This window comes from Pongo abelii, chromosome 6 (assembly GCF_028885655.2).
Source record: "Pongo abelii isolate AG06213 chromosome 6, NHGRI_mPonAbe1-v2.0_pri, whole genome shotgun sequence".
NCBI lineage: Eukaryota > Metazoa > Chordata > Mammalia > Primates > Hominidae > Pongo > Pongo abelii.
In genome coordinates this window covers 100,175,017-100,188,844 of record NC_071991.2, presented here as the reverse complement: position 1 = coordinate 100,188,844, position 13,828 = coordinate 100,175,017, and the positions used below count along the sequence as shown (strand labels likewise).

The window sequence follows — 13,828 nt, the reverse complement described above, 5'->3', positions numbered from 1 at the left end:
GAGACGGGTGAGTTAGTTGAGCAATGCAAGCCCTCTTTCATCGGGATTGCAGAGTTCTAGCATAAAATGAAGTATGTACCCCAGAATAAAGTGGCTCAGAGTATTCTTATTGGAATTCAAATTTCTGTGCACTTTGACTCTTGAGTCCTGTATTTGTGAGGTAGGACTAAATGTGGCTCCAAATCCCTCACAGTAAAAAAACAGATAATGGTATTGCAGTCACTATTTGAATCCCAGAGATAAGCTGCTTGTTGTGTGGCATATATGCTCAGACAAAATCAAAAAGACACAATATGGGTGAAGGCTGAATTATAGTTATTTGGTCTTTTCTCTGGATCCTCTGAGGCATCAACTGTGCTGCTTCCATAGTGGCTCCAAGCCTCCAGCTGCACCTGTTCAGCTTCCCTGGAAATGCTGGGACTAGCCAGAAAACTTTTAGAAAAGAATTGGACCTATAAAATCAAAGCATATTGTGAATGAGATGCAACATATATTATGGATATGTTTAATTTCTAGCTTTTCTGGGATAAAATTAATGTAAAATCACCTCTTCCAGAAGAGAAAAGGAACTGTGAGGGTTGTGGAGGTAGGGGTTAAGAGAGAAAGAGAGAGAGGATCAACACATAAGATGTACTCTGCATTAATCAATTCATAGTCTTACTACTTAGGTTTTCTTTAGACTCCTCCAAATCTATTTCTTCAGTAGTATTTTGCTGAGTACATTTCCTCAAAGTGTTAACTGTTAATCAGGTTTAGGAGTCAAGACTTATTAAAAGAAATATCTATCCAGAATACTTGAATATCCATACATAAATAATAAAATATTAAGAACATTACCAAGGTAAATTTATAACAGTATTATCTTAGAATCCTAATTTCTTAAATAATCTCTTTAATAAGATTTTATTTTACTTTTGGCCAAATTAAACATGGCTTCACATTATAGGACTTAAAATTAGCCTTTATAACAAGTTTGTTATAAACTCATTTGTTATAAACTCATTTCTTAAACTCAAAAATCATTTGTTTATCTAACTAAATAGGGTGGTTGCCAGGATCTGGAGAAAGGGGAAATGAGGAATACTTTTTCAGTAGCTATAAAGTTTCTGTCATGCAAAAGAAATAAGTTCTAGAGATCTGCTGTATGACATAGTGTCTGTGGTTGACAGGATGATATTGTGCACTGAAAATATGTTAAGATGATATGTCTCTTGTTAGGTGTTCTAAACAGCAACCCCCCAACAAAAAATAAAAACCACACACACAAAAGAATACAAGGAAATTTTTGGAAGTAATGGATCGATTTGGTGCCCTGCTTGTGGTGATAGTATCATGGGTTGCGCATGTTTCCGAAGTCATCAAATGTATATTTCATTTTTTAAAACAAATTTTTTAGAGACAGGGTCTCACTCTGCTGCCCAGGCTGGAGTGCAGTGGCACAATCACAAATCACTGCAGCCCTGAACTCCTGGACTCAAGCAGCCTCCTGAGTAGCTGAGACTATGGGTGTGCACCACCACTCCAGCTAATTTTTTTTTAACAGTCAGGATCTCACTATGTTGCTGAGGCTGGCCTCAAGTGATCCACTTCAGCCTTTCAAAGTGCTGGGATTACAGGCATGAGTCACCATACCCAGCCAAGATGTATGTTTTAAATGTGTGTAATTTTTGTATATCAATTATATCTTGATAAAGCTATAAAAAAATTCATTACAAGCTTTTTAGTTACCCAGATAATACCTTCAGAATTTGAGTAGAAGTAGTTAACTCTCTTCCCTATCCGGTATTAAAAAAAAAAAAAAAATGACCAGCCCAGTGCAATTGTGATTCTTCATGATTCTTTCCTAATAAACAAGACACTGTAAATAAAATTTTTAAAATTAAAAAAAAATTATCTCTACTTCTTTATATGCTACCTAAAAAGTTAAATATCTGTCAAAAAATTAGTTATTTCCTTTTGATTTTCATTTACAATGTGTACAATATACTTTTTTTCATGTGTAGACTAATATCTGTGGTTGTGTGTGTACTAACATCAGACAAAGGGCATACATCTCAATCCTCCTAGTATTTATGTTCCTGAAGCAATGTATTTACATTAGTCTTTTGTCTATAGAGTGTATATAATATGAGCAGTTTCTACTTAAAATAATTCTATGTCTTGCTTAAAGTGAAAATTTGCTTCAAGTATTTTTGTCACAAATTTGTCATAAAATTTTGTTTTTTGTTTTAAGTGAATGAGCACTGGCTATTCCATGATGATTGTACAGTAGAAAGATTCTGTGACTCCCCTGACGGTGTGATGCTCTGTGGCAGTCATGATGGACGGGAGGTGTATGCAGTGACCCACGACCTGACTCCCACTGAAGGCTGGATTATGCAATTCAAGGTGAAATGTTATTATCTTGATTATATAAACAACCATACATTAGCAATATAACAAATCAAAAATATCAGAGAAAAGATGATCTAATATTTCACTGACTTAGTATATACTTTGAAAAGTAAAATTTACTATTAAACTAATATACAACTCAACTATATATTGCTTAATAATTAAAAGTATTTTATTTCTGAACTATTTCAAGTTGAAACTTTTTTTAACCTTTTTTTTGGTTATACTTTAAGTTTTGGGATACATGTGCAGAACATGCAGGTTTGTTACATAGGTATACATGCGGCATGGTGGTTTGCTGCACCCATCAAACCGTCATCTACATTAGGTATTTCTCCTAATGCTATCCTTCCCCCACTCCCTGACAGGCCCCGCAGTGTGTGATGTTCCCCTCCCTGTGGCGATGTGTTCTCATTGTTCAACTCCCACCTATGAGTGAGAACATGTGGTGTTTGGTTTTCTGTTCTTGTGTTAGTTTGCTGAGAATGATGGTTTCCAGCTTCATCCATGTCCCTGCAAAGGACATGAACTCATCTTTTTTATAGTTACATAGTATTCCATGGTGTATATGTGCCACATTTTCTTTATCCAGTCTATCATTGATGGGCATTTGGGTTGGTTCCAAGTCTTTGCTATTGTGAACAGTGCCACAGTAAACATACGTGTGCATGTGTCTTTATAGTAGAATGATTTATAATCCTTTGGGTATATACCCAGTAACGGGATTGCTGGATCAAATGGTATTTCTAGTTCTAGATCCTTAAGGAATCGCCACACTGTCTTCCACAATGGTTGCACTACTTTACACTCCCACCAACAGTGTAAAAGCATTCCTATTTCTCCACAGCCTCTCTAGCATCTGTTGTTTCCTGACTTTTTAATGATCTCCATTCTAACTGGTGTGAGATGGTATCCCAATGTGGTTTTGATTTGCATTTCTCTAATGACCAGTGGTGATGAGCATTTTTTCAAGTTTGTTGGCCACATAAATGTCTTCTTTTGAGAAGTGTCTGTTCATATCCTTCGACCACTTTTTGATGGTTTTTTTTTCTTGTAAATTTCTTTAGGGTCTTTGTAGATTCTGGATATTAGCCCTTTGTCAGATGGATAGATTGCAAATTTTTCTCCCATTCTGTAGGTTGCCTATTCACTCTAATAGTTTCTTTTGCTGTGCAGAAGCTCTTTAATTAGATCCCATTGGTCTATTTTGCCTTTTGTTGCCATTGCTTTTGGTGTTTTAGTCATTAAGTCTTTGCCCATGTGTATGTCCTGAATGGTATTGCCTGGGTTTTCTTCTAGGGTTTTTATGGTTTTAGGTCTTAACATTTAAGTCTTTAATCCATCTTGAGTTAATTTTTGAATAAGGTGTAAGGAAGGGGTCCAGATTCAGCTTTTTGCATATGGCTAGCCAGTTTTCCGAACACCATTTATTAAATAGGAAATCCTTTCCCCATTGCTTGTTTTTGTCAGATTTGTCAAAGATCAGATGGTTGTAGATGTGTGATGTTATTTCTGAGGCCTCTGTTCTGTTCTGTTGGTCTGTATAACTGTTTTGGTACCAGTACCATGCTGTTTTTGTTACTGTTACCTTATAGTATACTTTGAAGTCAGGTAGCATCATGCCTCTAGGTTTGTTCTTGTTGCTTAGGATTGTCTTGGCTATGCAGGCTCTTTTCTGGTTCCATGTGAAATTTAAAGTAGTTTTTCCAATTCTGTGAAGAAAATCAATAGTAGCTTGATGGGGATAGCATTGAATCTATAAATTACTTTGGGCAGTATGGCCATTTTCACGATACTGGTTCTTCCTAACCATAGCATAGAATGTTTTTCCATTTGTTTGCATCCTCTCTTATTTCCTTGAGCAGTGGTTTGTAGCTCTCCTTGAAGAGGTCCTGCACATCCCTTGTAAGTTGTATTATTCCTAAGTATTTTGTTCTCTTTGTAGCAATTATGAATGGGAGTTCACTCATGATTTGACTCTCTGTTTGTCTGTTATTGGTGTACAGAAATGCTTGTGATTTTTGCACATTGATTTTGTATCCTGAGACTTTGCTGAAGTTGCTTATCAGCTTAAGGAGATTTTGGGCTGAGACGATGGGGTTTTCTAAATACACAATCATGTCATCTGCAAACAGAGACAATTTGACTTCCTCTTTTCCTAACTGAATACCCTTTATTTCTTTCTCTTGCCTGATTGCTCTGGCCAGAACTTCCAATACGGTGTTGAATAGGAGAGAGAGCTAAGAGAGGGCATCCTTGTCTTGTACCTGTTTTCAAAGGGAATGCTTCCAGTTTTTGACCATTCAGTATGATATTGGCTGTGGATTTGTCATAAATAGCTCTTATTATTTTGAGATATGTTCCATCAATACCTAGTTATTGAGTTTTTAACATGAAGGGCTATTGAATTTTGTTGAAGGCCTTTTCTTCATCTATTGAGATAATCATGGCATTTTTGTCATTGGTTCTGTTTATGTGATGGATTACGTTTCTTGATTTGTGTGTGTTGAACCCGCCTTATATCTGAGGGATGAAGCCAACTTGATCTTGGTTGGATTTGGTTTGCCAGTATTTTATCAAGGATTTTCACATCAATATTCATAAGGGATATTGCCCTGAAATTTTCTTTTTTTGTGGTGTCTCTGCCAGGTTTTGGTAGCAGGATGATTCTGGCCTCATAAAATGAGTTGGGGGGGATTCCCTCTTTTTCTGTTGTTTGGAATTGTTTCAGAAGGAATGGTACCAGCTCCTCTTTGTACCTCTGGTAGAATACGGCTGTGAATCCACCTGGTCCTCGGCTTTTTTTGGTCAGTAGGCTATTAATTACTGCCTCAATTTCAGAACTTGTTATTGGTCTATTCAGGGATTCGATTTCTTCCTGGTTTAGTCTTGGGAGGGTGTATGTGTCAAAGAATTTATCCATTTCTTCTAGATTTTCTAGTTTATTTGTGTAGAGGTGTTTATAGTATTCTCTGATGGTAGTTTGTATTTCTGTGGGATCAGTGGTGATATCCCCTTTATCATTTTTTATTGCATCTATTTGATTCTTCTCTCTTTTCGTCTTTATTCGTCTCACTAGTGGTCCATCTATTTTGTTGATCTTTTCAAAAAAACAGCACCTGGATTCACTGATTTTTTTGAAGGGTTTTTTGTGTCTCTATCTCCTTCAGTTCTGCTCTGATCTTAGTTATTTCTTGCCTTCTGTTAGCTTTTGAATGTGTTTGCTCTTGCTTCTCTAGTTCTTTTAACTGTGATGTTAGGGTGTCAATTTTAGATCTTTCCTGCTTTCTCTTGTGGGTATTTAGTGCTATAAATTTCCCTCTACACACTGCTTTAAATGTGTCCCAGAGCTTCTGGTATGTTTTTTCTTTATTCTCAACGGTTTCAAAGAACATCTTTATTTCTGCCTTCATTTCATTATTTACCCAGTAGTCATTCAGAAGCAGATTGTTCAGTTTCCATGTAGTTGTGTGGATTTGAGTGAGTTTCTTTTTTTTTTTTTTTTATTTTTTATTTTTTTTTAATTTTTTTTATTTTTATTTTTTTTTTTACTTCAAAAATGAATTCTTTTACTAACCAACTCAGATTAAAATTGACAGCTGACAGTTACCTGGTTACCCCGTGCTAGGGAAAATTCTAAGCACTTTGCATGTGTTAATTTATTTGATTCTCTCAACAGCCTGCAACTATTATTTCCCTTATTTTAAAGGTGCAGAAACTGAAGCCATCTAAAGAAGTCAAACAGAGGGTTAATGTTGAATTTGGGTTCAAAGTTAGATAGTCTGGCCCCAAAGTCTACATTTTTAGCAGTAGGCTAAACTGTCTCTCCATACCAGACAAATCAAATGAGAATATTTGCTTATGGGACCTGGGCATCAATATTTTTTAAAAGTCTTCAGATTTTTCTTTTTTTTTTTTTTTTTCCCAATGCTATCCCTCCCCCCTCCCCCCACCCCACAACAGTCCCCGAAGTGTGATGTTCCCCTTCCTGTGTGAGTGAGTTTCTTAATCCTGAGTTCTAATTTGATTGCACTGTGGTCTGAGAGACAGTTTGTTATGATTTCCATTCTTTTGCATTTGCTGAGGAGTGTTTTACTTCCAATTATGTGGTCAATTTTGGAATAAGTGCGACGTGGTGCTAAGAAGAATCTATATTCTGTTGATTTGAGGTGGAGAGTTCTGTAGATGTCTATTAGGTCCACTTGGTCCGAAGGTGACTTCAAGTCCTGGATATCCTTGTTAATTTTCTGTCTCGTTCATCTAATATTGACAGTGGGGTGTTAAAATCTCCCATTATTATTGTATGGTAGTCTAAGTCTCTTTGTAGGTCTCTAAGAAGTTGCTTTATGAATCTGGGTCCTCTGTATTGGGTGCATATATATTTAGAACAGCTAGCTCTTCTTGTTGCGTTGATCCCTTTACCATTATGTAATGCCAGTCTTTGTCTCTTTTGACCTTTGTTGGTTTAAAGTCTGTTTTATCAGCGACTAGGATTGCAACCCCTGCTTTTTTGTGCTTTCCATTTGCTTGATAAATATTCCTTCATCCCTTTATTTTGAGCCTATTGTATGTCTTTGCACATGAGATGGGTCTTGACTCTTTATCCAATTTGCCAGTCTTTTAATTGGGGCATTTAGCCCATTTACATTTAAGGTTAATATTGTTATGTGTGCATTTGATCCTGTCATTATCATGCTAGCTGGTTATTTTGCCCATTAGTTGATGCAGTTTATCCATAGCATCAATGGCCTTTACAATTTGGTATTTTTTTGCAGTGGCTGGTACTGGTTGTTCCTTTCCATGTTTAGTGCTTCCTTCAGGAGCTCTTGTAAGGCAGGCCTGGTGGTGACAAAAATCTCTCACCATTTGCTTGTCTGTAAAGGATTTTATTTCTCCTTCACTTATGAAGCTTAGTTTGGCTGGATATGAAATTCTGGGTTGAAAACTCTTCTCTTTAAGAATGTTGAATATTGGCCTCCACTCTCTTCTGGCTTGTAGGGTTTCTGCAGAGAGATCTGCTGTTAGTCTGATGGGCTTCCCTTAGTGGGTAACCCGACCTTTCTCTCTTGCTGCCCTTAACATTTTTTCCTTCATTTCGACCTTGGTGAATCTGACGATTATGTGTCTTTGGGTTGCTCTTCTCAAGGAGTATCTTTGTGGCATTCTCTGTATTTCCTGAATTTGAATGTTGGCCTGCCTTGCTAGATTGGGGAAGTTCTCCTGGATAATATCCTGAAGAGTGTTTTCCAACTTGGTTCCATTCTCCCCGTCACTTTCAGATACACCGATCAAACGTAGATTTGGTCTTTTCACATAGTCCCATATTTCTTGGAGGCTTCGTTTGTTTCTTTTCACTCTTTTTTCTCTAATGTTGTCTTCCTGCTTTATTTCATTGATTTGATCTTCATTCTCTGATATTCTTTCCTCCACTTAATCGATTCGGCTATTGATACTTGTGTATGGTTCACGAAGTTCTCGTGCTGTGTTTTTCAGCTCCATCAGGTCATTTATATTCTTCTCTAAACTGGTTATTCTAGTTAGCAGTCCCTCTAACCTTTTTTCAAGGTTCTTATAGCTTCCTTGCATTGGGTTAGAACATGCTCCTTTAGCTTGGAGGAGTTTGTTATTCCCCACCTTCTGAAGCCTACTTCTGTCAATTTGCCAAACTCATTCTCCATCCTGTTTTGTTCCCTTGCTGGCAAGGAGTCGTGATCCTTTGGAGGAGAAGAGGCATTCTGGCTTTTGGAATTTTCTGGCTTTTGTAATTTTCAGCTTTTTTGCATTGGTTTCTCCCCATCTTCGTGGATTTATCTACCTTTGGTCTTTGATGTTGGTGACCTTAGGATGGGGTCTATGAGTGGACCTCCTTTTTGTTGGTATTGATACTATTCCTGTTTGTTAGTTTTCCTTCTGACAGTCAGGCCCCTCTGCTGCAGGTCTGCTGGAGTTTGCTGGAGGTCCACTCCAGACCCTGTTTGCCTGGGTATCACCAACAGAGGCTACAGAACAGCAAAGATTGCTGCCTGTTCCTTCCTCTGGAAGCTTCGTCCCAGGGGGGCACCTGCCAGATGCCAGCCGGAGCTCTCCTGTATGAGGTGTCTATCGGCCCCTACTGGGAGGTGTCTCCCAATCAGGATACACAGGGGTCAGGGTTTCACTTGAGGAGGCAGTCTGTCCCTTATCAGAGCTCAAATGCTGTGCTGGGAGAACCGCTGCTCTCTTCAGAGCTGTCAGGCAGGGACGTTTAAGTCTGCTGAAGTTGTGCCCACAGCACCCCTTCCCCCAGGAGCTCTATCCCAGGGGGATGGAAGTTTTATCTATAAGTCCCTGACTGGGACTGCTGCCTTTTTTTCAGAGATGCCCTGCCCAGAGAGGAGAAATCTAGAGTTGCAGTTGGCCTTGCTGAGCTGAGGCGGGCTCCACCCAGTTCAAACTTATGGGTGGCTCTGTTTACACAGTGAAGGGAAAACTGCCTGCTCAAGCCTCAGTAATGGCAGATGCCCCTCTCCCCACCAAGCTCAAGCATCCCAGTTCGACCTCAGACTGCTGTGTTGGCAGCGAGAATTTCAAGCCAGTGAATCTTACCTTGCTGGGCTCCGTGGGGGTGGGACTCACCGAGCCAGGCACCGAAGGGAATGTCTTGGTCTGCCAGTTGCAAAGACTGTGGGAAAAGCCCAGTATCTGGGCCGGAGTGCACTGTTCCTCCCAGCACAGTCGCTCACGGCTTCCCTTGGCTAGGAAAGGGAAATCCGCCGACCCCTTGTGGTTCTGCCCCACCCTGCTTCAGCTCGCCCTCCATGGGCTGCACCCACTATCCAGCCAGTCCCAATGAGACGAACTGGGTACCTCAGTTGGAAATGCCGAAATCACCCACCTTCTGCATTGATCTTGCTGGGAGCTGCAGACTGGAGCTGTTCCTATTCGGCCATCTTGCCAGCTGTCTCTCAAGTTGAAACTTTTATAAGAGTAAATGTGTTCCTGCTCAGGATGAAATACTGATAGAGAAAAATATCAACAATAAAAATGTAGGATACTGATTATAACTCCCTGAGTTAAATCATTATGACTTAAGCAATTTGTTTCAACAAGAGAAGATTAAAGCTATAATGGTTATTTCTACTTTTTTTCCTCTTACCCATCTCTCTATTAATACTAACTATAACTTAGAAATTTAGGTTAAATAAGACCTTTTTTTCTGAGACGGAGTCTTGCTCTGTTGCCCAGGCTGGAGTGCAGTGGCGTAATCTTGGTTCACTGCAACCTCTGCCTCCCAGGTTCAGGCGATACTCCTGCCTCAGGCTCCTGAGTAGCTGGGATTACAGGTGCACGACACCATGCCCAGCTAATTTTTGTATTTTTAGTAGAGACAGGGTTTCACCATGTTGGTCAGGCTAGTCTCGAACTCCTGACCTCATGATCTACCCGTCGGCCTGCCAAAGTGCTGGGATTACAGGCGTGAGCCACGGCACCCAGACTCTAGTTTTTTGTTTTTTTTTTTTACAAGAACATTTGGATGTTTCTGGAGAAAAAAAAATTATAGAAAACTAAGGCATGATTAGCATTAATGTCAACATCAACTTTGGCTGATTTTGTGTGAACCAATTTATTCTGTCTACCTAAATCCCACTGTATTGACAGCAATGTCACATCATGGCTATCACCATCAACGAAGGGTGCTGTGCCTTGTTTAAACTACCTTCAGTTATTATTTCATCTTACTTGTAGTTGAAAGTGTTGTATTGAGAGTCATAAATTGTACAACAAAATAGTAAAATTGGTAAAGCTGTTAGCTATTCTTCTTGGTTAAGTATTCTGCCAAATAGAAGTGCCAGACCATTAGCACAACTAACAGTTTGTAGGAGTGAGCCCAGGCCTTCCAAGGCATTCAGCCAGCATGGCAGAAGCCCGGGGTTTGAGTTTCTCTCCAAACCCCCTACACAATATATTTGGCACTTTCTATAATTTGTCACCTAGGGCAATCATGGTGACTTTCTCTGTCCATTAGCAGAACAAATAATGAATCTGAAAATACAGGATGGATGTGGTACAGTGTATATCAAGTGATCAGCAGCTTTTTTGCTGCCAAGTCCTTGGAGAAGAATCATATAATATAGTTTCAATACCTTGATCTTGTTTTTCTGTTTATTAGATCTCGGTTGGATGTAAGGTGTCTGAAAAAATTGCCCAGAATCAAATTCATGTGCAGTATTCTACTGACTTCGGTGTGAGCTGGAATTATCTGGTCCCTCAGTGCTTGCCTGCCGACCCAAAATGCTCTGGAAGTGTTTCTCAGCCATCTGTATTCTTTCCAACTAAAGGGTGGAAAAGGATCACCTACCCACTTCCTGAAAGCTTAGTGGGAAAGTAAGTAGAAAACTAAAACAAAGCCTGGTTCCAAGCATCCAGAAGCCCATTAGGTACACTGTTGTCATGCCTGAAATTATGTGTATTTGTGGGTAAAGTGCTTTCTTTCTCCCTAACTCTAAAGGTTCTCTAATTGGTGACTTTCATCATAACTTCTATGATGAGCTAACTTCAGACCTCAACTTGTAATCCTCACACTTGGCAAAATGGGCTTTCGCAGACTCTTCTATTTTCTAACCCTCAGTATCTTAAAATGGGAACAGAGCAATAGTGATGGCCTTGGAGCCAGATGAAAAGGTGTACCCTACCTTCTCAGCCTTGTAGACTGTGGACCTCTGTGCACTATATACTTTCCACATTATTGCCTTATCAATCCATGATAGACAGAGCCAGGAGCAAATCCTACCTCATCATGCTATTTCTACCAGTGTGACTTACAGGATCCATTTTTCTCTTATCAAAGCATTATATTCTGATCCTGCAGTGAGAGGTAATTAGCCTGGACCAGTGATGAGCAGAGGTGATTAAACCTTGCTCTGCAAAGTCTGTGGATATATTAATTTAAGGCAATTCCAAAAGATTTCTCTTCTACTTTAAAAGTAGAGAAAAAGATACACAAAAGAAAATAACAGGTGCACCTAGACTGTATTAATCAGATAGTCTGACTAAACGAATCTTGTGAAACATATAGAGTCTTTGAATAAAGTGCTTACACACAGTTCCCAGTGTCCCATAGATATTATTATTATTATTACCACTCATGGTTTTCTGGAATGTATCTAAAGAGCTTATTCAATTAACATACTAAGGAATTAAATTAGGATGCTTTCAGCTGCAAGGAACAGAAAACCCAATGCAAACCAGCTCGAAATTTGTTATATCTATAATGAACGAATCCAAGGATAAGTGAACTCAATGGCTTGTTGATTTGTAAGTTGAACGGTGTCTTCAGGGACACTGTTCTTCCTTCTTAAGAGAATATCTGCTGTCCACAGCACTGGCGGCATACTCAGCTCTCTCAGGCTGGTTTTGCTATTGAACATGAGACAGCAGCCAGAGAACTGGAGCAGGATGCTTCCATACTTATGTCCAGTGAGGAAGAAAGAAAGATAGTTGCCTTTTGTTCCAAGACAGCCAGAACAAGCGCCACCTTGCATCCCACTGGTACCAATTAACCACTCAATAGTTAGGAAAGTGATATTACAATGATTATTTCATGGATTATCTGGGGTGAAATGGACGCTGGGGACCCACCATGATGTCTATCACAGACTCATTTTCCCCTCCCATTCTCTCTCTTTTTGTAATAATGAGGTATAATTTACATTCAGTAAAATACATACGTCTTAATTGTTCAGATCAATGAGTTTTTAGTTGTGTAACCCATGTAACCACCACATAAAACAAGATACAGAACATTTATATCACCCCAGAAAGTTCATGTACTTTGGACTCTTTAAACCAAAATAGTATGGCATATTTTAATATAAGGATAATTATGAGGCTTTTTTTTCCCCCAGAAGACAGAGAAGAACAAAGATGAAATTAAAATCTCAGAGAAAATGTCCTTTAATATAACCCTTTCAAAATTGTTTTCTAATTAGCATAGTTCCTCTGAGAATATTGATTGTCTTCAGGGAATTCAGAAAATGCTGCTTCCCAACCGCCTGAGGGCTGTGTGTATGCTGACAAGGCTCTTGTCAAAGGCGTCACTCACCTTCTGCACAATTTCAGAAATGCAATTAGTGAATATAAATTGCATCATGACCACAGAACTCCAATTCAGAAGAAACCTGATTTATGAAAGTTACAGATTTGTATATTTAAATATTTCTATTTCTTGACACAGAGATTCCACTGATTGATTTTAATTTTGTTGTGCAAGTGGGCTCAGATATTCTGAAATTTAAATAAAACCAGCTTGAAAGTTCCATTACTAGAAAGATAAGAGTGGTCAGAAAACATTTTTTACTAACCTATTTCATCTAGTAAGAGTGTCTTAAATGTTTTTTTCTCTTGAGTACTGAATACACATGCGGGACAATGGACCTAAATAAAGTTAACTTTTGTTTTTCACTCCTTTGCTTTTGCATCGTCAATAGTCCGGTAAGGTTTAGGTTCTATCAGAAGTACTCAGACATGCAGTGGGCAATCGATAATTTCTACCTGGGCCCTGGATGCTTGGACAACTGCAGGGGCCATGGAGATTGCTTAAGGGAACAGTGCATCTGTGATCCGGGATACTCAGGGCCAAACTGCTACTTGACCCACACTCTGAAGGTAAGGGTAAAGCCCTGGACAAGAAACATTACTCACATCATGGGCCATGCCTGGGAACCAACTTATGTATGAGACATAATCTATAACAATGTCCTTTGGGTGCCCCAGGAAATAAAATCCTTCGAATAGAAACTTTAAAAATGTCTTATGTTTCCTAAGTACAAGAATATTAGGATCAAGTTCTAGTATAGTTTATCCTTCATAAAATGAGCCAGACTATATGGATTACAAATGATAAACACTCTGGGTTTCTTTTTTTTTTCTTAAGTAGACTATTTTTAAAGTCAGTATTAAGGCTTTTTTACTTCACTTTTTCAATTGATGCACTATTTGAAGGAGGATATTATTGTTATTGTTGTTATGAAATAAAGCAAATAATATACATTATCACAAAAGACCAAATTTTCAAAAAGACCTAAACAGTACCTGAATTTTTGTTTAGAGAATTCGGTGTTCTGATTTGTTGACTGCTGAAATGGGGTTGTGTATTAAGAATGGAGAGGTCACTTTTGAAAGCTTTAGCTGTTACATCATTATTTAATATGCAAAGCAAATACAGTTACCCAACACAGTTGCCATATATGCACTCTATTTCTGTGAATAAACATAGTGCATTTGTCATTACTGTAACAGAAAAATGACTAGGCTAAAAAAAGCAAAATTCTTAGTGATTGAAATCCAACATATGAGAGGCAACAATGTAAACCAAACCTGTTCTGTCATTTGTGTTTGTTCTAATACTTCAACTATGGCATTGAACATTTTTTAAATAAAATTGGAACAATGCTCA

At 38.6% G+C, this 13,828-nt stretch overlaps 1 protein-coding gene across 1 annotated transcript in view; it reads left to right on the top strand.

Moving 5' to 3' along the window:
- The window catches only part of RELN (reelin), a 521,559-nt gene that overhangs the window by 479,640 nt on the left and 28,091 nt on the right, over positions 1-13,828 (top strand). Inside the window, exons 51-53 of the mRNA XM_024250358.2 lie at positions 2,234-2,388; positions 10,544-10,758; positions 12,861-13,038. Of these exons, the coding sequence (XP_024106126.2) occupies positions 2,234-2,388; positions 10,544-10,758; positions 12,861-13,038 (548 nt within the window). The remainder of the gene's footprint in view (positions 1-2,233; positions 2,389-10,543; positions 10,759-12,860; positions 13,039-13,828) is intronic.